Source organism: Choloepus didactylus, chromosome 22 (genome assembly GCF_015220235.1).
Source record: "Choloepus didactylus isolate mChoDid1 chromosome 22, mChoDid1.pri, whole genome shotgun sequence".
Taxonomy (NCBI): Eukaryota; Metazoa; Chordata; class Mammalia; order Pilosa; family Megalonychidae; genus Choloepus; species Choloepus didactylus.
In genome coordinates this window covers 1,688,277-1,709,624 of record NC_051328.1, presented here as the reverse complement: position 1 = coordinate 1,709,624, position 21,348 = coordinate 1,688,277, and the positions used below count along the sequence as shown (strand labels likewise).

Genomic DNA, 21,348 nt, shown 5'->3' with positions numbered 1-21,348 from the left:
ATTCTTTTCATCAGTGGATAAACCCTTAGGCCACCTCCACCCATTGCAAATCATGAACACTGCCTCCATAAACACCAGTGTACAAATGTCCATTCATGTCTCTGCTCTCAGATCTTCCAAGTATATACCCCATAATGAGGTTGCAGGACCTTATGGCACCCACGTACTTAGCTTCTTGTGAAACCGCCATGCTGTCTTCCAGATAGGCTACAATTCTACTTCCCACCAACAGTAAATAGGTACATCCCTCTCTCCATGTTTTCTCCAGCCACTTGCATCCCTATTTATATTTTTCCCTACACATCAATTCACAGAAAAACACAAAATTTTACAGTGCTTGCAACAAAAAAATTTTAACCGTACACAAAAGATAAAAACTTAACGGGGTAGAAAAGATGGTGAGATTATTTTTTTAATTATAATATTGACTCTCAGTTTTGAGCATTTAATTAGGCAATTAATAAAAAATTTTGACAACTGTTAAGTTTCCTGACCTAGAGGATGTAGAAGCTTCCCAAAGCTTCAATCATTTGAAAACATAAAATATTCAGCAGTAAAATGATATATTTAACATATAGCATCAATGCCCACTTTTAATGGGTTTTTGAATTAAGAGAGTTGCTGTAAGAGCAAGTCAGACTGGCCCAGGGAAGAGAATTGGGGAAGATTATTTGTCCCTTTAAACTTGTACTGTGTCCTCCTTCTGGGGCTTTTTTCCCTTGAGTCTGTTCCCCTTGATATTTAACACCAAGCCAAATAAAGTTGAAAGTAGCTTTTATAAAGCATTGATGTATTACAGCAATAAAAAGGTAATGCACAAAGTATAGGGGCAGTAGTAAGTTGGTTCTGTAATTTAAATACTATATAAAGATTTTCTAACATATCTTTGCAGTGAAGAAACAACTGGTGATATTAGTGATTCCATGGATTTTGTACTGCTCAACTTCGCAGAAATGAACAAGCTCTGGGTGCGAATGCAACATCAGGGACATAGCCGAGACAGAGAAAAAAGAGAACGGGAAAGACAAGAACTGAGAATTTTAGTGGGAACAAATTTGGTGCGCCTCAGTCAGTTGGAAGGTGTAAATGTGGAACGTTACAAACAGGTTTATATGTTTTTAGTTGTCACCTTTTCTTATGTAACAAGATATTAATTGAAGTCTGATTTTCTAAATCTAAATATTTTTGGTAAATATTACTACATTGAAAACCATTTAAAAATGACTTTGATCAAGGAGGACCTAAATAAATGGAAAGATATGCCAAGTTTGTGGATTTGAAGATACCAGTTTTTCTCAAAATTGATCTGTAGATTCAGTGCAGCTGCAATTAAAATCCTAAGCAGCCTTTTTTGTAGAAATTGATAAGCTGATTCTAAAATTTATATGAAAAAGCAAAGAACCTAGAACAGTGAAAACTATTTTGAAAAAGAACAAAGTTTGAGAACTCACACAATTTGAATTCAAGATATACTCTAAAATACAGTTAAATAATGTGGTATTGGCAAAAGAATAGACCCATAAATCACTGGAAGAAAATAAAGTAGGGATCAGCAACTTTCTGTAAAGGACCAGATAGTAATATTTTTTGGCCTTGTAAGCCATATGGTCTGTCACAACTACTCAGCCCTAAAGGTAGCCATTGGCAATACAAAAGCAGCCATATATAATACATAAGTTGAATAGGTGTGGCTGTGTTCCATTAAAACTTTATTCTTAAAAACAGGCAGTGGGCCAGATTTACTGATCCCTGAAATACACAGTCCAGAATAGACCCAAATGTATATGATCAGTTGATTTTTGACAAAGGTTCAAAGGCAACCTTATTGACAAATGGTTTTCGGACAATTGGACCCATATATACAAACAACAACAAAAATGAACCTTGACCCATCCATCCATCCTTCATGCCAAGTACAAAAACTCAAAAATGAATCATAGACCTAAATGTAAAATTAAACTGTAAAACTCTAGAAGAAAACACAAAATCTTCATGACCTTGAGTTTTTTGAAGATTTTTTAGCACACTGTAAACACAAACTGTGAAAGAAACAAATAGCTAAAAATGACTTCTCCTAAATGGCTTTCACTTAATAGAATTTTTGGTTTGAAGCATGTTCTGTAATATTTTGAAGTTTAATTTTGAAATGAAATATGAGTGAGAAAAATCTATACTTGAATATGAGTTTCAAGTTAATAGTTGAAATGTGTTATTGGAGGAGTAGCTTAGGATTTAAAAAATGATCTTTTAACTTAAAAGTTTTTTTTGTTTTAGATTGTTTTGACTGGCATATTGGAGCAAGTTGTGAATTGTAGGGATGCTTTGGCCCAGGAATATCTCATGGAGTGTATTATTCAGGTAGGTGGGAACATTTTTTATTTTTTTAAAAGACCTCTTTTTATTTCATTAATTTCTGTTGAGTCAAAAGATTTCTTGATAATATAGAAAATAGGTTTTCTTGTGTAAAGAATTTTTTCCCCAAGTAATAACTTGGTCTTTGTATTGCTGTATTTTTTTTTCCCCCAAAAAAGGTGGGGAGAAGTAACCCTCGAGTTTTCTGGATCTCATAAGCTTATGTTTAGCTATAGGTATACTTTGGTTAGTGGAATATTTTCATTTGGGCTAATTTTAGAGATGTTCAAGAGTTCGGTATTTGAGTTTAGTTTTATAAGATCAAAAAATTTTTTCATAATTTTAAATACTGTACATATCATAAATGACTCCAGAACATTATGTGAAATACTTTTACTTTTATCAGTCAATTATTTGATTTTCAGGTTTTCCCTGATGAATTTCACCTGCAGACTTTGAATCCTTTTCTTCGGGCTTGTGCTGAGTTACATCAAAATGTAAATGTGAAAAACATAATCATTGCTTTAATTGATAGGTAAGCACTTCCACCACTGGAGGGGAAATGCTCTGATTTGAGAATAATGAATTTAAAACATTTTCTGGATTATTTGTTTCTGTTTCATCTTTATTGTATCAGTGATTTTAATTTAAAATATAAATGATTTTGTTCAGTAGGTCGTCGTATTACGAGGTGCTTGTCTAGCCAAGGTGTGAAAAAGGTTTAGCTTTTTTTTTTTTTAAAACAGTTTTATTCACACACCTTACAATCCATCCTGAGTGTACAATCAGTGACTCTTGGTATAATCACATAGATTATGCATTCACCACTACAGTCAGTATGAGAACAATCTCATTTTTTCTGAAGAAGAAAATTACATACCCATTACATCCCCTTATTATTGACATTTAGCTTTGGTAAAATTTATGAAAGAATACTGTAATGTTACTGTTAACTATAGACCTTAGCTTACATTAATTGTATTTTTTCCCATACAACACCATGTTATTAACACCTTGTAATAGTGTTCTGGTATGCTAATCCTGCTGTTTTGCAAAATACCAGAAATGGATTGGCTTTTATAAAGAGAGTTTATTTGGTTACATTGTTAGTCTTAAGGCATGAAGTGTCCAAGGTAAGGCATCAACAATAGGGTACCGTCACTAAAGGATGGCTGATGGTGTCTGGAAAACCTCTGTTAGCTGGGAAGCATGTGGTTGGCATCTGCCTGCTCTCAGGTTGCATTTCAAAAAGGCGTTCTCCAAAATGTCATCACCAGCTTTCAACGTCTGTCTTCAAAATGTCTCTTTATGCTGTTCTGAGTTCCTTCTGTTTGTCAGCTCTTTTATATTGCTCCAGTGATTTAATTAAGACCCACCCTGAATGGGTGGGGTAACACTTCCATGGAAATTCTCTAATCAAAGTTCTTGCCCACAGTTGATTGAGTCACATCTCCATGGAAACATTCAATCAATAGGTTCCAGCCTAATCAACACTAATATGTGTGCCCCCACAAGACTGCATTAAAGAACACGGTGTTTTGGGGGACAGAATACATCCACACCAGCACAAATAGTGACATACATTTGTTCTAGTTCATGTAAGAACTCTCTTATATTTATACAGTTAACCACCATCATTGCCCATTCTGGGTTCTGCTCAGTTTTACAGTCACAGTTTTTATCCTCTCTAGCTTTCCTTCTGGTGGACTCTAGCCTTTCTCTTGCAACCATGCTCACACTTTGCTTTGTTAATTACACTTACAGTGTTGTGCTACCACACAGTATTGTGCTATTAATTTCGAAACCTTTAAAATCAACCTTATTGAACATTCTGTACTCCTTAAGCATTGATTGCCCAATCTCTACCCTCTTTCTATCTCCTGGTAACCTGTTGTCTTGAATTTAGCTCTCAGAGTTTGCTTATTATAGTTAGTTCAAGTTAGTGAGAACATACAATATTTGTCCTTTTGATTCTGGCTTATTACACTCAACATAATGTCCTCAAGGGTCATTCACCTCTTTGCATGCCTTGCGACTTCATTCCTTTCTGCAGCTGCACGATATTCCCTTGTTTGTATACACCACAGTTCACCCTTCTGCTCATCGGTTGATGGACCCTTGGGCTACCTCATTCCGTTGGCATTGTGAATAATGCCGCTATAAACATTGGTGTACAAATGTCTATTCATGTCCCTGCTTTTAGTTTTTCTGAGTATATACCTAGTAATGGGATTGCTAGATTATATGGCAATTTTATACTTAGCCTCCTGAGGAAATGCCAGACTGCCCTCCAGAGGGGCTGCACCATTCTACTTCCCTACCAACAGTGAATAGGTATACCTCTTTCTCCACATCTTCTCCAGCACTTGTAGTTTTCTGTTTATTTATTTAAACAGTTTTATTTACACACCATACAATCTGTCCTAAGTGTACAAACAATGGCTCCTAGTATAATCACATAGTTATGGATTCACCACAACAGTCTATATGAGAACATTCCCAGTTCTTCTGAAAAGAATGAAGGAAAAAAAATCCCATACCCCTCCCTTGTATCTCCCTCTTACTGACATTTAGTTTTGGTATATTGCCTTTGTTACAATTAATGAAAGAATATTACAGTGTTACTGTTAACTGTAGAACTTAGCTTGCATTAATTGTATTTTTTCCCATATAATACTGTATTAACACCTTGTAATAGTGGCATACGTTTGTTCTCATTCATGTAAAAACTTTCTTATATTTGTACAATTAACCACCATCGTCTACTCTAGGTTTCACTAAGTTATACGGTCCCAGTTTTTATCCTCTAGCTTTACTTCTGGGGACATACATGCCCCTGGCCTTCCTCTTACAACCATACTCACACTCAGCTTTGTTCATTATACTTACAATATTGTGCCACCATCACACAGTATTGTGCCATCTGTTTCTGAACCTTTACAATCAACCTTGTTAAACATTTTGTACTCCTTAAGTTTCAAATGCCCTATCTCTGCCCTCTTTCTTTTCCTGATAACCTGTGTCCTCAAATTTAACTCTCAAGAGTTTGCTCATTATACTTAGTTCATATTAGTGAGACCATACAGCATGTGTCCTTTTGTTTGTGTCTTATTTCGCTCAACATAATGTCCTCAAGGTTCATCCACGTTGTTGTATGCATCATGATTTTATTCCATCTTACAGCTGCATAATATTCCATCATATGTATATGCCACAGTTTTTTTATCCGCTTGTCAGTTGATGGACATTTGGGCTGTTTCCATCTATTGAAAATGTGATCGGTGCTGCTGTAAACATCAGTATGCAAATGTCTGTTCATGTCCCTGCTTTTAGTTCTTTTAGGTATATACTAGTAATGGGATTGTTAGATCATACAGCAGTTCTATACTTAGCTTCCTGAGGAACCGCCAAAGTGTCTTCCAGAGTAGCTGCACCATTCTACATTTCCCACCAACAGTGAATAAGTGTGTCTATTTCTCCACATCATCTGTAACACTTGTAGTTTTCTGTTTTTTCTATAATGGCCATTCTAGTTGGTGTGAGATGGTATCTCATTGTGGTTTTGATTTGCATTTCCCTAATAGCTGGTGAGGTTAAGCATCTTTTCATATGCTTTTGAGCCATTGTACTTCTTCTTTAGAAAAATGTCTATCCATGTCTTTTGCTCATTTTTTAATTGGGTTGTTTGTCTTTTTTGTTGTTGAATTGTAGGATCTGTATATATTCTGGATGTTAAACCCTTACCAAATATGTGGTTTCCAAATATTGTCTCCCAGGTTTAGCTTTTATTTTTTTTATTTTTAATTTTTTTTTAATTTGAGCAGAAAAGTTTATTGGTAGGACACTGGGGAGTCACAGAACTGAAGGAAAAACCAGATTCAAAAGGGCAGAAACTGTGGGATACTGGCGGCTGGAGCAAAGGGCGGTGCTCTGCTGTCTCCACAGTGGACGACGGAGGCCCCGGGGGCATGAGTGCCACTGGACACATGCTGCCACCCCGCCGGGCCTTCCAGATTTCCACGTCCTGGCCTCAGATCAGGGAGAGCAAGTATCTGGCCTCTTCAGTCCCGTGGAGGGAAGTGGGGTCTTGCAGACTGTCCGTCTGTAGGAGGTTGGGACACTGGGCAGCCAAAAACTGATGACCATCCATTTTACCACTGTATGGACACTGGGAGGTCACGGAAGGATTTTTTTTTTTTTAATTTAATAGATTTTATTTTGAAATAAATTCAGTCTTACAGGAAGAGTTGCAAAAACAGTACAAAACCCATACATAGAACTCCATCATACCGCAACCCCCCTCCCCCAATACCCTGATCCACCACGTTTAACATCCTGTCACACCACCATTTCTTTCTTTCCCTCCCTCTCTCCCTCCTTCCTTCCCTCCCTATCTATCATCCATCATCTATTGCTCTGTCCTCCGAACATATGTGAGCAAGCTGCACATATCTTTGAACAATCAAATTCATATATACCTTTCCTGTGGACAAGAACATTCTTTTATGCAATCTCATTAAGTGCAGCTAAGAAGTTCAAATAATTCAACATTGATACAAAGCTTACATTCTATATTTCCTTTTTTTGTGTGTGTGCGTGTCCCATCTGTGTCCCTTTGAGTCTCCTCTCCTCCATCCTCAGATCCCATCCAGGATCATCCTTGGCATTTAATTGTCATCTATTTAGACTTTTTTTTTTTTTTAATTGTGGAAACATATATATAGCCTAAATCTTCCCATTCCACCCCCTCCCTAGCATTCCATTAGTGGGATTAATCACATTTAGAATGTTGCAATACTATCACCTTCCGACCATCCATTTCTAGAAGTTTCCCTTCACCCCAGACAGAAACCCTATTCTCATTCTTAACTCCCCATTGCCTCTTCCCCCACTTCTCATAACCCGCACTCTACTTTTCATCTCTATGGTTATATTGTATGATACTTTCTTTGTGTTTACCCTGGGGCTTAAATTTAACATCTTAAATCTATAACAATCTTGTTTTTCTTTGATACCAACTTAATTTCAATATGACACATAAACTATCTTCCTGTACTCTATTATTCCCCCACCTTTATGTAGTTCTTGTAAAAAATTGCATATTTTACATTGAGTCCAAAACCACTGATTTATCATTACAGTTTATGTATTTTAGATCCTGTAGGAAGTAAATAGTGGAGTTATAAATAAAAAATGCAGTGGTATTGGTATTTATGTTGTGATCTTTACTGGAAATCTTCATTTCTTCATGTAGTTTCAGTCAATTGTTTAGTGTCCCTTCCTTTCAGCCTGTTCATCTCCCTTTAGCATTTCTTATAGGACTGATGTACTGGTGATGAAGTCCCTCAGCTTTTGATTATCTGGAATGTTTTTATGTCCCCCTTGTTTTTATCCTCCAGGTGTTTGTGAATTCTCCAAGTCTCTGATGGTTATTGACTTCTGTTTGTATTCCATTGTGCTCAGAGAATGTGCTTTGAACAAATTCATTTTTATTTTTTTAATTTATTGAGTCTTGTTTTTATGCCCCAGCATACGGTCCATTCTGGAGAAAGATCCGTGATCACTAGAGAAGAATGTGTGTCCTGGTGACCTGGAATGTAATATTCTATATATGTCTGTTAAAATTTTCTCCCTCTGTCTCGCCTTTCTTTGTTTCTCTGTCGGTAGGGCTCCCATTAGTATCTGTAGTAGGGTAGGTCTTTTATTAGCAAAACTCTCAGCATTTGTTTGTCTGTGAAAAATTGAAGCTCTCCCTCAAATTTGAAGGAGAGTTTTGCTGGATAAAGTATTCTTGGTTGGAAATTTTTCTCTCTCAGAATTATAAATATGTCATTCCACTGCCTTCTCGCCTCCATGGTGGCCGCTGAGTAGTCACAACTTAGTCTTATGTTGTTTCCTTTGTATGTGGTGAATTGCTTTTCTCTTGCTGCTTTCAGAACTTGCTCCTTCTCTTCAGTATTCGAGAGTCTGATCAGAATATGTCTTGGAGTGGGTTTATTTGGATTTATTCTATTTGGAGTTCGCTGGGCATTTATGCTTTGGGTATTTATATTGTATAGAAGATTGGGGAAGTTTTCTCCAACAATCTCTTTGAATGCTGTTTCTAGACCTTTACCCTTCTCTTCCCCTTCTGGGACACCAATGAGTCTTAAATTTGGATGCTTTATTTTATCTGTCGTATCCCTGAGATCCATTTTGATTTTTTTAAATTTTTTTTCCCCATTCTTTCTTTTGTTCTTTCATTTTCTGTTCTGTGGTCCTTGAGGAGGCTGAGTTGTTGTTCACCTCCCTCTAATCCTGTATTATGAGTATCCAGAGTCTTTTTAATTTGGCCTACAGTTTCTTTAATTTCCATAAGATCTATTTTTTTTATTTGCTCTTGCAATATCTTCTTTATGCTCTTCTAGGGTCTTCTTTATGTCTTTTATATCCTGTGCCATGCTCTTCTTCATGTCCTTTATATCCTGAGCCATGCTCTTGTTGCCTGTCTGTAGTTCTTTGATTAATGGTGCCAAGTACTGAGCGTCTTCTGATCTTTTGATTTGGGTGTTTTGGTTTGGGTTCTCCATATCGTCTGGTTTTATCATATGCTTTAAGATTTTCTGTTGTTTTTGGCCTCTTGGCATTTGCTTTACTTGATCCCTAGTTTGACAGAACTGCAGCTTGGTGGCGTACACTTTCTCTAACTAACCAGCAGATGGCGTCTGTGAGTCACCTGTTCCCCTCAAGTCAGTTCTCCCCCACTTTGTCTTTGTGGTGTGTGGGTGTCTGATTCTTGTGGGGTCCAGTTGGTGCACCAAGTTTGGGTGTGTTGCTGGTGCTGTCCGCCCTGAATGTGGGGCATGTCTGGGTGTTTAGGCAGGCAGGGCAGCTTTAATAATCAAACCTCCCCGGTGTTCCCGGAGATTTGAGGCTGTTCTCTGCCACTGACCCACAAGTCCTTGGTATTGGTGTACATTCCCTGGGATTTCCGAGCGGTTCCCCTTTGCCAGCTGTGCTCTTCCAGGACCTCTGCTGACGTAGGGCTGCGCCACGTCACTATTGCGTGCTGGCCCGCCAGGAAAGCCCAGAGTTGCTGGGCTGTGCAGGGGCGCTCCTAGCCTGCTTCAAAGATGGTTGAATGGGAAGCATTAACTTCCCCCTTTTTGCACAGCTCTGCCCTCCCAGCTCCGGGACAATCAGCTGTGGGTGTATTAAAGGCCACTGTCCATGGCCAGTATTGTGGCTTGTGTGTAGTGCTGTGGGAAGGATTCCCCGTCACACTGGGTTTCTTGGCGCGGATCTGAGCTGTGGGTCTGGCCCCGGGCAAGAGCGTCCCCTGCCCGCTGGGGAGATGGCTGCAAGGAATGCGTTTTTTTTCCTCCTTTTGGCTCCCCTCTGCTCCTCTGGTCTTGAGACAATCAGCAGCGGATGTGGGAAGGGGTATCCTCCACGCCAGACACCGAGACATTAGCCCAGCCTGCTCCCGCCGTGCTTCACTGTGGGGCTCGCCCCGTCGTATCTGCAGCCACTTCTGGGCTTTTTTTGTTTTAAAGAACTAGTCCGTCTCCAAACACGAGCCCACCGTTTCCCCACACTGCAGCGTGGTTGTGGGACTTTCAGCTGACTCACTCACTCGTTTCAGAATGCAGGCTCCTGGTTTGACCAAATGCATGTTCCCTGTGTATTTAGCAGACCTTGTCCGGCTGGTGCATCGCTGGCAGTGGTGTTCTGGGTCACTTCCTGGTTTTTATCTAGTATTTTTCATGGAGGTGTTTTTTTGCCGTGTCTCACCTAGCTGCCATCTTAGGTTCTCTCCCCAGGTTTAGCTTTTAATTGTATAAGAGGCATAGAAATAATGAGTATCTCAAGATCTCAATAAAATCTATAGTTTAATTGACATTTAAAGACATTATTTTACAGATCCATCATTTAAATCTTATGAATCCAAAGATTGTTGAAGAACAAAATTTGTTTTCTACCATAATGAAAGTTATTTTTCATAGGGAACTGATGTGGAGTCTGCTTCATTAAGTAACCTTAAGATATCTCTGTTTGAGAATATTCAAGTAATCACACTGTGATCAGAAAATTTTCTTAAGAATTTTAAAATATCAAATATGTTTAGTAAATCCCCTTTAGATTTAAGTTTTGTTTTGTTTTGTTTTTTTGCTATTGGTCTTAGTTTGTTAAAGTTACGAAACTTGGTCTTTGATAATGGCTTTAATGAGTGACTGCTTGGCCACATGCTGAATGACAGTGCATAAGACTTGTCCTACTTGTGAGCATCTACATCATTGTAATTATGAAACCAGAAACCCAAGCAAAGAGTTATTTCTGCAGATACCCTTAGTTATGTTTTAAATACCTAGTTATTAGTTTTAAAGTCTGAGAATTTATACAGCAGCATTCTCCAAATTATCAGCTCAATCCTGGGCAGAGAGAATTATATGCTAATTGAGCCTACTCTTAAAGGCAGCTGTTTCCTGTGTTGAATGTAATGCCACTTAGCCATCCCTGTCTGTAGTTCATAACAAAATGTGGATGCAGTTTTGACCCTGACAAACACAATAATGATAATTGTGCTATTTAGGAATAGAACAGACATTGTTTTGAATTAAGATTTTGGAAATAAGATTTAACTTAACTACTTTGGAATTAGTTGTGTTTCAAACTTTACAATAGTAAAAATGCAGTTCCTTAAAATAGTCTACTTTTTCTCTTCTAAAGATTATGTATTTTAAAATCATGGCTGTTGAATGAATACATTTGTCACTTTGTGTTTCCATTTTCAGCTTTAATATTTTCTATCCATTCTTATTTAGGCCCCAGAGAGCTGAGGAAAATCAACTTGTTTAAAGTCTTAGTATGGTATAAGTAAGAAAGCAATGAAATAAATCATTGGCAAAGCTGTTTAGTGTATAAAAACAAATTGAGAGAATAATCAGCTGTATTCATAGTCCTCTTGTTAAAACCATTTTTAATGTTGTAAGAGAAATTTATTCAGTGTAGAAAATATATAAAAGCATAAAGAATAGAATGTCATCCATGCCCCACTACCCAGATTGTTATATCTTTTAAAATAAAGATTATTTTCTTTTTTAGATTAGCTTTATTTGCTCACCGTGAAGATGGACCTGGAATCCCAGCAGATATTAAACTTTTTGACATATTTTCACAACAGGTTGCTACAGTAATACAGGTTTGTATGGGTTTTCTCCTAAGATCCTGAAATTTTGAAACTACTCTGCTGGTTTCACAATTGTTTAAAATAAATCCTATGGTTTTCTGAACATTCCAGTCTAGACAAGATATGCCTTCGGAGGATGTTGTATCTTTACAAGTTTCTCTCATTAATCTTGCCATGAAATGTTACCCTGATCGTGTGGACTATGTTGATAAAGTTCTAGAAACAACAGTGGAAATATTTAATAAGCTCAACCTTGAACAGTAAGTCAAAGTTACATTTTTGTCCCAGATTCTTTTTTCTTTCTCAATTGCGTTTTGAAATGTAAGCGTTTGTCTTGTTTAAGCATTTGTTAGGTTCTCATGCTTGGTATAATGAGGGCAGAAATTGGCACTCAGTTAGTTGGTTGTGTACATTGATGCATTCATGGAGCATGGGCAGTGTCCAGGGACTGGTATCTCCAATACAGACCCATTTCTGTATATGAATGAGTTTCTTTTGAAATTAAATCAAGCAATGTTTCCATAAGAAGTGGTTTTGTACAGATGAGAAAATTGTGAAGAATTAGAGGCACATACGTTTTTAAGACATAGAACTTAAATTGGTTTAAGGCATTTTTCTGTTTTGAGCTTTGATTTTGATAACCATCAAGGAAAGTGTAATAGTCTATTCCCTAACTTGGAGCTTCCTCAACTATGCTTTCCCAGACCTTTGCTGTTCTCTAGTGGCTATTGTGGGCAATTCTGATCCCATTATCTTTTTCCCAGCAGTCCCCTCATTGCGTCTCCCACTCCTATTTCCAGCTTCTGAACTTAGGGTAAAGTCAGGCTCCCCAATTTCCCTGTATGATTTGTAATTTCACTCATGTAATCTCCTTTCCATCTCCCTTCCAACAGTTCAGCTACATCAGGAGAATTTCTTCTTTTCCTCTTTTTATTTCCTTTTTTTTCCCTTTTAGTAACTCCCATTTTTTTGTAATTGAAAAACAGTCCAGATCTTGAATGATAAATATGAGAGAAAATAAGATGATGTATCTATATCGCCTCCCACCAAGTGAGTGTTAAGGTAAAATTAGACAAAGAGTTGGAAATCCCAACCACTAAAGGTCTTATAAGTGCCTGGATATGCCTCTGTCTCCACAGAATGCTCCTATGAGTTACTACCTTAAATGCAACCTGCTAGTCCTTAATCACCAACATTTGATGCAGAAGATACAGTTTGTGTTTTTCTATTTTGTGGAATTGCTGTTCTTGCATGGATTTTCCTACTAATTTTCATCATGAATATACAGTACTTGTTGACTACCGTAGGAACCAACAACCATTTAAAATATTTTCCTTTGAAATGTCAAGTTTTAGAAAGTCTTCTTACCTCCCGCTGTATATATACTTGCTCATGAAGTGGAGACTATTATATCAGTAGCAGATGAATACATGGTGTTTAAAATAAGCATCTTTAACCTTTTTTTGAAGGAGGTCATTGGAGTATTTTTGGATGATGTGATTCACTGTGGCCCATTTCCTTTAATGTATAAATGAAAAATATGAAAGTTGTATGAATTAAGTGCTATTTGTGTATATAGTTAATTTTATCCATTAAAAGGCTGCTGTTCTTCTTTTTGTAGCATTGCTACCAGTAGTGCAGTTTCAAAGGAGCTTACCAGACTTTTGAAGATACCTGTTGACACTTACAACAATATTTTAACAGTTTTGAAATTAAAACATTTTCATCCACTCTTTGAGTATTTTGACTATGAGTCCAGAAAAAGCATGAGTTGTTACGTACTCAGTAATGTTCTGGATTATAACACAGAAATTGTCTCTCAAGACCAGGTAAGAGAATACCAACCTGCTTTTTTAGGGAAAAAGAAACAGTGTACTTGCTGTTGTAGGCCTTGAAACCAGAGCACCTGAGATGGGAGGGGAGGGTGATTTAATACTAAAGGAAAAGTTACAGGTTGCTTAGTCATGTCAGTGAGATCATACAATATTTGTCCTTTGGTATCTGGCTTATTTCACTCAACATGATGTCTTCAGGGTTCATCCATGTTGTCACATGCATCAGAATTTCATTCCTATTTACTGCTGAATAATATTCCATTTTGTGCATCTATCACATTTTGTTTATCCTTCAGTTGATGGACACTTGGGTTACTTCCATCTTTTGGCAATTGTGAATAATGCCCCTAATGCACATTGGTTTGCAACTATTAGTTTGAGTCTCTACTTTCAATTCTTTTGGGTATATACCTACAATGGGATTGCCAAGTCATATGGTAATTCTATACTTAACTTTATGAGGAACCAAACTGTCTTCCACAGTAGCTGCAACATTTTACATTCCCAGCAGCAAATAATGAATGTCCTCCACATCCTCTCCAACATTTGTAATTTTTTGTTTTTTGAATAGTAGCCATTCTAGTGGGTGTAAAATGGTATATCATTGTGGTTTGGGTTTTCACTTCCCTAATGGAATAATGCTGAGCATCTTTTCATGTGTGTTTTGGCCATTGGGGTATCTTCTTTGGAGAAATGTCTGTTCAAGTCTTTTTATCTATTTTTAAATTGGATTGTTTGTCTTCTCGTTAAGTTGAGGAATCTCTTTATATATTCTGGATATTAATCCTTTATCAGATATGTGGTTTCCAAATATTTTTCCCATTGTGTAGGTTGTGGTTTTACTTTCATGACAAGGCTTTTGATGCACAAACGTTTTTAATTTTGTTGAGGTCCCATTTGTCTATTTATTCTTTTGTTGCTTGCGCATTGGGTGTAAAGTTTAAGAAACCATTGCCTAACACAAAGTCCTAAAGAGGCTCTAGGAGTTTTATATTCCTGATTCTTAGATTTGGGTCTTTGTCTATTTTGAGTCAACTTTTTGTATGTGGTATGAGGTAGACGTCTACCTTCATTCTTTTGCATATGGAGATCTATTTTCCCGGCATAATTTTTTGAAGATATTACTCTTTCCCAGTTGAGTGGTCTTTGCATCCTTGTCAAAAATCAGTTGGCCGTAAAATGTGAGAGTTGAATTCTCAGTTCTGTTCCACTTACCTGTATATCTATCCTTTTGTCAATACAATGCCGTTTTGATTACTCTGACTTATAATAAGTTTTAAGATCAGGAGTCTTCCACCTATGTTCTTCTTTTTCAAGATGGCTTTGGCTCTTCGGGGCCCCTCACTCTTCCGTATAAATTTGATAATTAGCTTTTCCATTCCTGCAAAGAAGGTTGTTAGAAGTTTGATTGGGATTACATTGAATCTGTAAATCACTTTGGGTAGAACTGACATCTTAACAAAATTTGTCTTCCAATACATTGAACAGGGAATGTCCTTCCATTTGTTTAGGTCTTCTTTGGTTGCTTTTAGCAAAGTTTTGTAGTTTTCAGTGTACAAGTCCTTTTATATTCTTGGTTGCAGTTATTCATAGATATTTGATTCTTGTAGTTACTATGGTAAATGGAGTTTTTTTTCTTTATTTCTTCTGATTGTTCATTACTAGTATGTGGAAACACTACTGATTTTTGTGTGTTGATCTCACTTGATCATAGTTTATAATTCTTTTGTGCAGTTGGATTCAGTTCACTAGTATTTTATTAAGGATGTTTGCATCTATATTCATAAGAGATACTGGTCTGTAATTTTCTTTTCTTGTGGTATCTTTATCTGACTTTGCTATGTGGGTGATGCTGGCCTCATAGAATGAATTAGAGAGTTTTTCCTCCTCTCCATTTTTTTTCAAGAATTTGAACAGGATTGTTATTAATTCTTCTTGAAATGTTTGGTAAAATTCCCCTGTGAAACCATCTGGTCCTAGGCTTTGTTTGATGTTAGGAGGTTTTTGATTACTGATTCAATCTCTTTATTAGTAATTGCTTTGTTGAGATCTGTTTCTTCTTGAGTCAGAGTAGGTAGTTTGTGTGTTTCTAGGAATTTATCCATTTCATGTAGATTATCTAAATAGTTGGCATACGGTTGTTCATAGTATCCTTTTATAATCCTTTTTATCTCATTGGGGTCAATAGTAATGTCCCTGTTTTTATTTTTGATTTTAGTCATTTGTGTATGTTCTCTTTTTTTCTTTATCAGTCTAGATAAAGGTATGTCACTTTTATTGATTTTTTTTCAAAGAACCAACTTTTGGCTTTCTGATTCTGTTGTTTTTTAATTCTCTACCTCATTTATCTCCATGCTAATCTTTATTTCCTTCTTTTTGCTTGCTTTGGGTTTAGCTTGCTTTTTTTTTTCCCCCCTAGTTTTTCCAGTTTTGAGGTTAGGTATCTGATTTGAAGTCTTTCTTTTTTAATATAAGCATTTAGAGGTATAAATTTCCCTCTCAGCACTGCCTTTGTTGCATCCCATAAGTTTTGGTATCTTGTGTTTTCATTGTCATTTGCCTGAAGATATTTCCTAATTTCCCTTGTGTTTTCTTCTTTAACCCATTGGTTATTTAAGAGTAACATTGTTTAATTTACACATATTTGTGAATTTTCCATTTCTCCCTCTGTTCTTGATTTCTAGATTCATTCCATGTGGTCAGAGAAGATATATTGTATCATTTCAATATTTTTTAATGTATTGAGACTTGCTTTTTGACCTAAGATTAGTCTCTTCTAGAATGATCTATGTGCACTTGAGAGGAATGTGTATTCTGTTGTTCAGTGAAGTGTTCTATATATGTCTGTTAGATGCATTTGGTAGAGTATTGTTCAAGTTTCTATTTCTTTATTGATCTTCTGTTTAGATATTCTATCCATTATTGAAAGTGGTAAATTAAAGTCTCCTACTGTTAATGTAGAACCGTCAATTTCTTCCTTCAAATCTGTCAGTAAATGCTGCATATTTTGGGGGCTCTGCTGTTAAGTGTGTGTATGTGTGTGTGTGTGTTTGTTTATATATATATATATTTATAATTTTTATGTCTTCTTGTTAAATTGACCCCTTTACCATAATATAAAGACTGTCTTTTTTTGTTGTAACAGGGTTTTTTTTTTTTTTTAATTCAGTTTTATTGAAATATATTCACATACCATATAATCATCCATGGTACACAATCAACTGTTCACAATACGATCATATAGTTATGCATTCATCACCACAGTCTATTTCTGAACATTTTCCTTACATCAGAAAGAATCAGAATAAGAATAAAAAATAAAAGTAAAAAAAGAACACCCAAACCATCCCCTCCATCCCACCCTATTTGTCATTTAGTTTTTGTCCCCATTTTTCTACTCATTCATCCATACACTAGATAAAGGGAGTGTGATCCACAAGCTTTTCACAATCACACTGTCACCCCTTGTAATCTACATTATTATACAGTCGTCTTTAGGAGTCCAGACTACTGGGTTGGAGTTTGGTAGTTTCAGGTGTTTACTTCTAGCTATTCCAATACATTAAAACCTAAGAGGTGTTATCTATATAGTGCATAAGAATGTCCACCAGAGTGACCTCTTGACTCTATTTGAAATCTCTCAGCCACTGAAATTATTTCATCTCATTTTGCATCCCCCTTTTGGTCAGGAAGATATTCTCAACCCCATGATGCCGGGTCCAGATTCATCCCCGGGAGTCATATCCTGCATTGCCAGGGAGTTTTACACCCCTGGGAGTCAGGTCCCATGTAGTGGGGAGGGCAGTGAGTTCACCTGCCGAGGTGACTCAGTTAGAGAGAGAGAGGGCCACATCTGAGCAACAAAGAGATACTCAGGGGAAGACTCTTAGGCACAATTATATGCAAGTTTAGCCTCTCTTTTGCAGTAACGAGCTTCATAAGGGCAAGTCCCACGATAGAGGGCTCAGCACATCAAACCGCCAGTCCCAATGTTTGTGACAACATCAGCACCAGTCCAGGTGAGGAAGTCCAACACTTCTGCACCTTCCCCCAGCTCCTCGGTGGGGGAGGGGGGGGGGCTGTAAATATATTTTTTATTCTCTGCCCAAATTACTTTGGGATGTGTCACTATTTCACTCTAACCTACACTAACGTACTGTAGCTCACTTCCTATTCAACCATGTAATTGTGGTGTTTGAACAAACTGAGTGTAGAGTTATACTGTTTAGAAAATATAGATCCTGCACCAAATAGACATCTCTTCCCTTGGTCTCACATGGAAGTTGAAGTTTTAAAACATGGTCAGTTTTGACCTTTATCCTTTGACCTGGTTTGCCCTAGTCTTAACCAGATCTGCTTCATAAATATCACTAATTGAAGTCTGGGCTCTTTTTCAGCTTTTTTTGTTTAACAGTTGCTGTATGCACTAATACTGGCATTCATATCTGCTGAGCTCTAGCTCGGAGTTTCAGGTGTTTCAGAGATATGCATTGTTCCAGAGACCAATCGGGTTATGCACTAAGGGATCAGCATCTCAAAGTTTAGAGATAGGCATTACAATTCAGGAATTGAGTTGACTGCTGTAAGAGCTTACAATCTGGGGACCATTACAATAATCATTTCCACATTAGGCTATGTTCTAAGATTCAATTCTGAGTTTACACGTTGTAGTTAGTCCATTGGTGAGGCATTATAGTGTTTGCCTTTATTTCTGGTGTATTTCACTCAAATACAGTGCACAGGATCCATTCACCTCGTTGTGTGTCTCACAGCTTCACTCCTCGTAGTTGCTCAGTATTCCATTGTACGCATATGCCACGGTTCACCATTCTGTTCCTCAGTCTATGGACCCTTAGGTTGCCTCGAACCATTGCAAATCATGATTACTGCCTCCATGAACACCAGTTAGCAAACGTCCATTCTTGTTTCTGCTCTCACATCTTCAAATGACATACCCCATAATGTGGTTGCAGGACCTTATGGTCCCCACATACTTAACTTTTTGTGGAACCACCACCCTGACCTTCAGAAGGGCTACACCATTCTACCTGCTCATCAATGGTAGATAGGTACATCCCTCTCACCATGTTTTCTCCAGCACTTTTACTCCTATATATATTTTTTCCTACAATTTTATAGAGTTATATTCATACCATACATTTATCCACAGTGTACAATCAGTTGTTCATGGTATCATCATAAAGTTGTACATTTATCACCACAATCAGCACTTGAACATATTGATTACTACAAGAAAAATTGTTTGTTTTAGCAATAATAAAAAAAACTGATAAAAAGAAAAATAACATGTCGTACAATACAAGATAATAGTAAGGACAGAAAACAACACAACCACCAAGAATCCCATATTCCTCCCCTATATCCTCCTCTCATATACACTTAGCATTAGCATATTGCCTTTGTTACATTTAATGGAAGTATATTACAATGTTACTGTTGACCATAGACTCCAGTTTGCTTTGATTGTTTTTCCCAAATATCATCCCTTTTTCAACACTCTACATGGTTGACATTCATTTGCCCTCTCACATGCAAAAACATTTTTATAGTTGTATATTTAGTAACAGTCATTGGCCACTCCAGTTTTTGCCAAGCTATACAGACCCAGTCTTATCATCTGTCTTTACCTCTGGTGTCATACATTCCTCTATCCCACCTCTTTCAGCTTTACTCACAGACATCTTTGGTGTACTTACAGTACTGTGCTACCATCACACAGTATTATGCTATTTATTTCTGGATCTATACAATCAATCCTGCTAAACATTCTGTAGTCCTTCAGCATCAAATGCTTGATCTCTACCCTCTTTCTATCTCCTGGTCGCCTGTGTTGTCAGCTTTTAACTCCCAAAGTTTGTTCATTAATGTCTGTTCATATTAGTGAGACCATACAGAATCTGTCCTTTGTTTCTGGCTAACTTCGATCAACATAATGTCCTCAAGGTTCATCCACATTGTTACATGATCCATGTCTTTGTTCTGTCTTAACAGCTGCATAATATTCCATCATGTGTATATACCACAGTTTGTTTATCCCTTCGTCTGTTGATGGACATTTGGGCTGTTTCCATCTCTTGGCAATCGTGAATAATGCTGCAGTAAACATCAGTTTACAAATGTCCATTTGTGTCTTAAGTTTCAGTTCCTCTGAGTATATACCTAGCAATGGAATAGCTGGGTCATCTGGCAAATCTATATTTAGCTTCCTGAGGAACCTCCATACTGTCTTCCAGAGTGGTTGCACCATTCTACATTCCCACCAACAATGAATAAGTGTGCCTCTTTCTCCACATCCTCTCCAGCACTTGTCATTTTCTGTTTTTTTTTTTTTGGATAATGGCCATTCTGGTAGGTGTGAGATATCTCATTGTGGTTTTGATTTGCATTTCCTTAATAGCCAGTGAAGTTGAACACTTTTCCATATGTTTTTGAGCCGTTTGTATTTCCTCTTCAGAAAAATGTCTATGCATGTCTTTTGCCCATTTTTTAATTGGATTGTTTGTCTTTCTGTTATTGAGTTGTAGATTCCTTTATATATTCAGGATATTAAACCCTTATCTGATATGTGGTTTCCAAATATCATCTCCCATTGTGTAGGTTGCCTTTTGACTTTTCTGACGAAGTCCTTTGATGTACAAAGGTGTTTTAATTTTGAGGAGATCCCATTTGTCTGTTCTTTGGTTGCGTGTTCCTTGGGTGTGAGGTCTAAGAAACCACCTCCTATCACAAGATCTCTAAGATATTGCCCTACATTTTCTTCTAAGAGTTTTATGGTCTTGGTGCTAATGTTTAGTTCTTTGATCCATTTTGAGTTAATTTTTGTATAAGGTGTGAGATAGGCATCCTCTTTCATTCTTTTGGAAATGGATATCCAGTTCTCCAAACACCATTTATTGAAGAGGCTGCTCTTTCCCAGTTGCTTTGGCTTGACTGCCGTATCAAAGGTTAGTTGTCCATAGATGTGAGGGTGTACTTCTGAACACTCAATTCAATTCCGTTGGTCGATATATCTGTCCTTATGCCAGCACCATGCTGTTTTGAGCACTGTAGCTTTGTAATATGCTTCAAAGTCTGTTAGTGTGAGACCTCCCACTTTGTTCCTCTTTCTCAAGATATTTTTGGCTATTTGGAGCACCTTGCCTTTCCAAATAAATTTGGTTACTGGTTTTTCTGTTTCTGTAAAGTAAGTTGTTGGGATTTGAATTGGTATTGCATTGAATCTATAAATCAGTTTAGATAAAATTGCCATCTTAACTATATTTGGTCTTCCAATCCATGAACATGGTATGTTTTTCCATTTTTTTAGGTCTTGTTCAGTTTCTTTTTGCAGTTTCTTATACTTTTCTGTGTAAAGGTCTTTTGTGTCCTTGGTTAAGTTTATTCTTAAATACTTGATTCTTTTGGTTGCTGTTGTAAATGGGATTTTTTTCTTGATTTCCTCCTCTTGTTGCATGTTACTTGTGTATAGGAACACTACAGATTTTTGCATGTTGATCTTGTAGCCTGCCACTTTGCTGTCTTCATTGACTAGTTCTAGTAGCTTTGCTGTACATTTTTCTGGATTTCCTACATATAGAATCGTGTCATCTGCAAATAATGAAAGTTTTACTTCTTCCTCTCCAATTTGGATGCCTTTTATTTCTATTTCTTGCCTAATTGCTCTAGCTAGAACTTCCAGCACAGTGTTGAATAACAGTGGTGATAGTGGGCATCCCTGTCTTGTTCCTGATTTTAGAGGAAAAGCTTTCAGTCTCTCCCCATTGAGTATGATGTTAGCTGTGGGTTTTTCATATATTACCTTTATCATATTGAAAAAGTTCCCTTCTATTCTTATCCTTTGAAGTGTTTTCATCAGGAAAGGATGTTGAATTTTGTCAAATGCCTTTTCTGCATCAATCGAGATGATCATGTGGTTCTTCTGCTTTGATTTATTGATGTGGTGTATTACATTAATTGATTTTCTTGTGTTGA

General features: G+C 37.0%; 1 protein-coding gene across 1 annotated transcript in view; it reads left to right on the top strand.

Annotated features, from left to right (window-relative positions):
- Window positions 1-21,348, top strand: part of VPS35 (VPS35 retromer complex component) — a 66,283-nt gene that overhangs the window by 11,657 nt on the left and 33,278 nt on the right. The window contains exons 6-11 of the mRNA XM_037816200.1: window positions 893-1,106; window positions 2,275-2,358; window positions 2,778-2,887; window positions 11,437-11,533; window positions 11,633-11,781; window positions 13,143-13,350. Coding sequence (XP_037672128.1) covers window positions 893-1,106; window positions 2,275-2,358; window positions 2,778-2,887; window positions 11,437-11,533; window positions 11,633-11,781; window positions 13,143-13,350 — 862 coding nt within the window. The remainder of the gene's footprint in view (window positions 1-892; window positions 1,107-2,274; window positions 2,359-2,777; window positions 2,888-11,436; window positions 11,534-11,632; window positions 11,782-13,142; window positions 13,351-21,348) is intronic.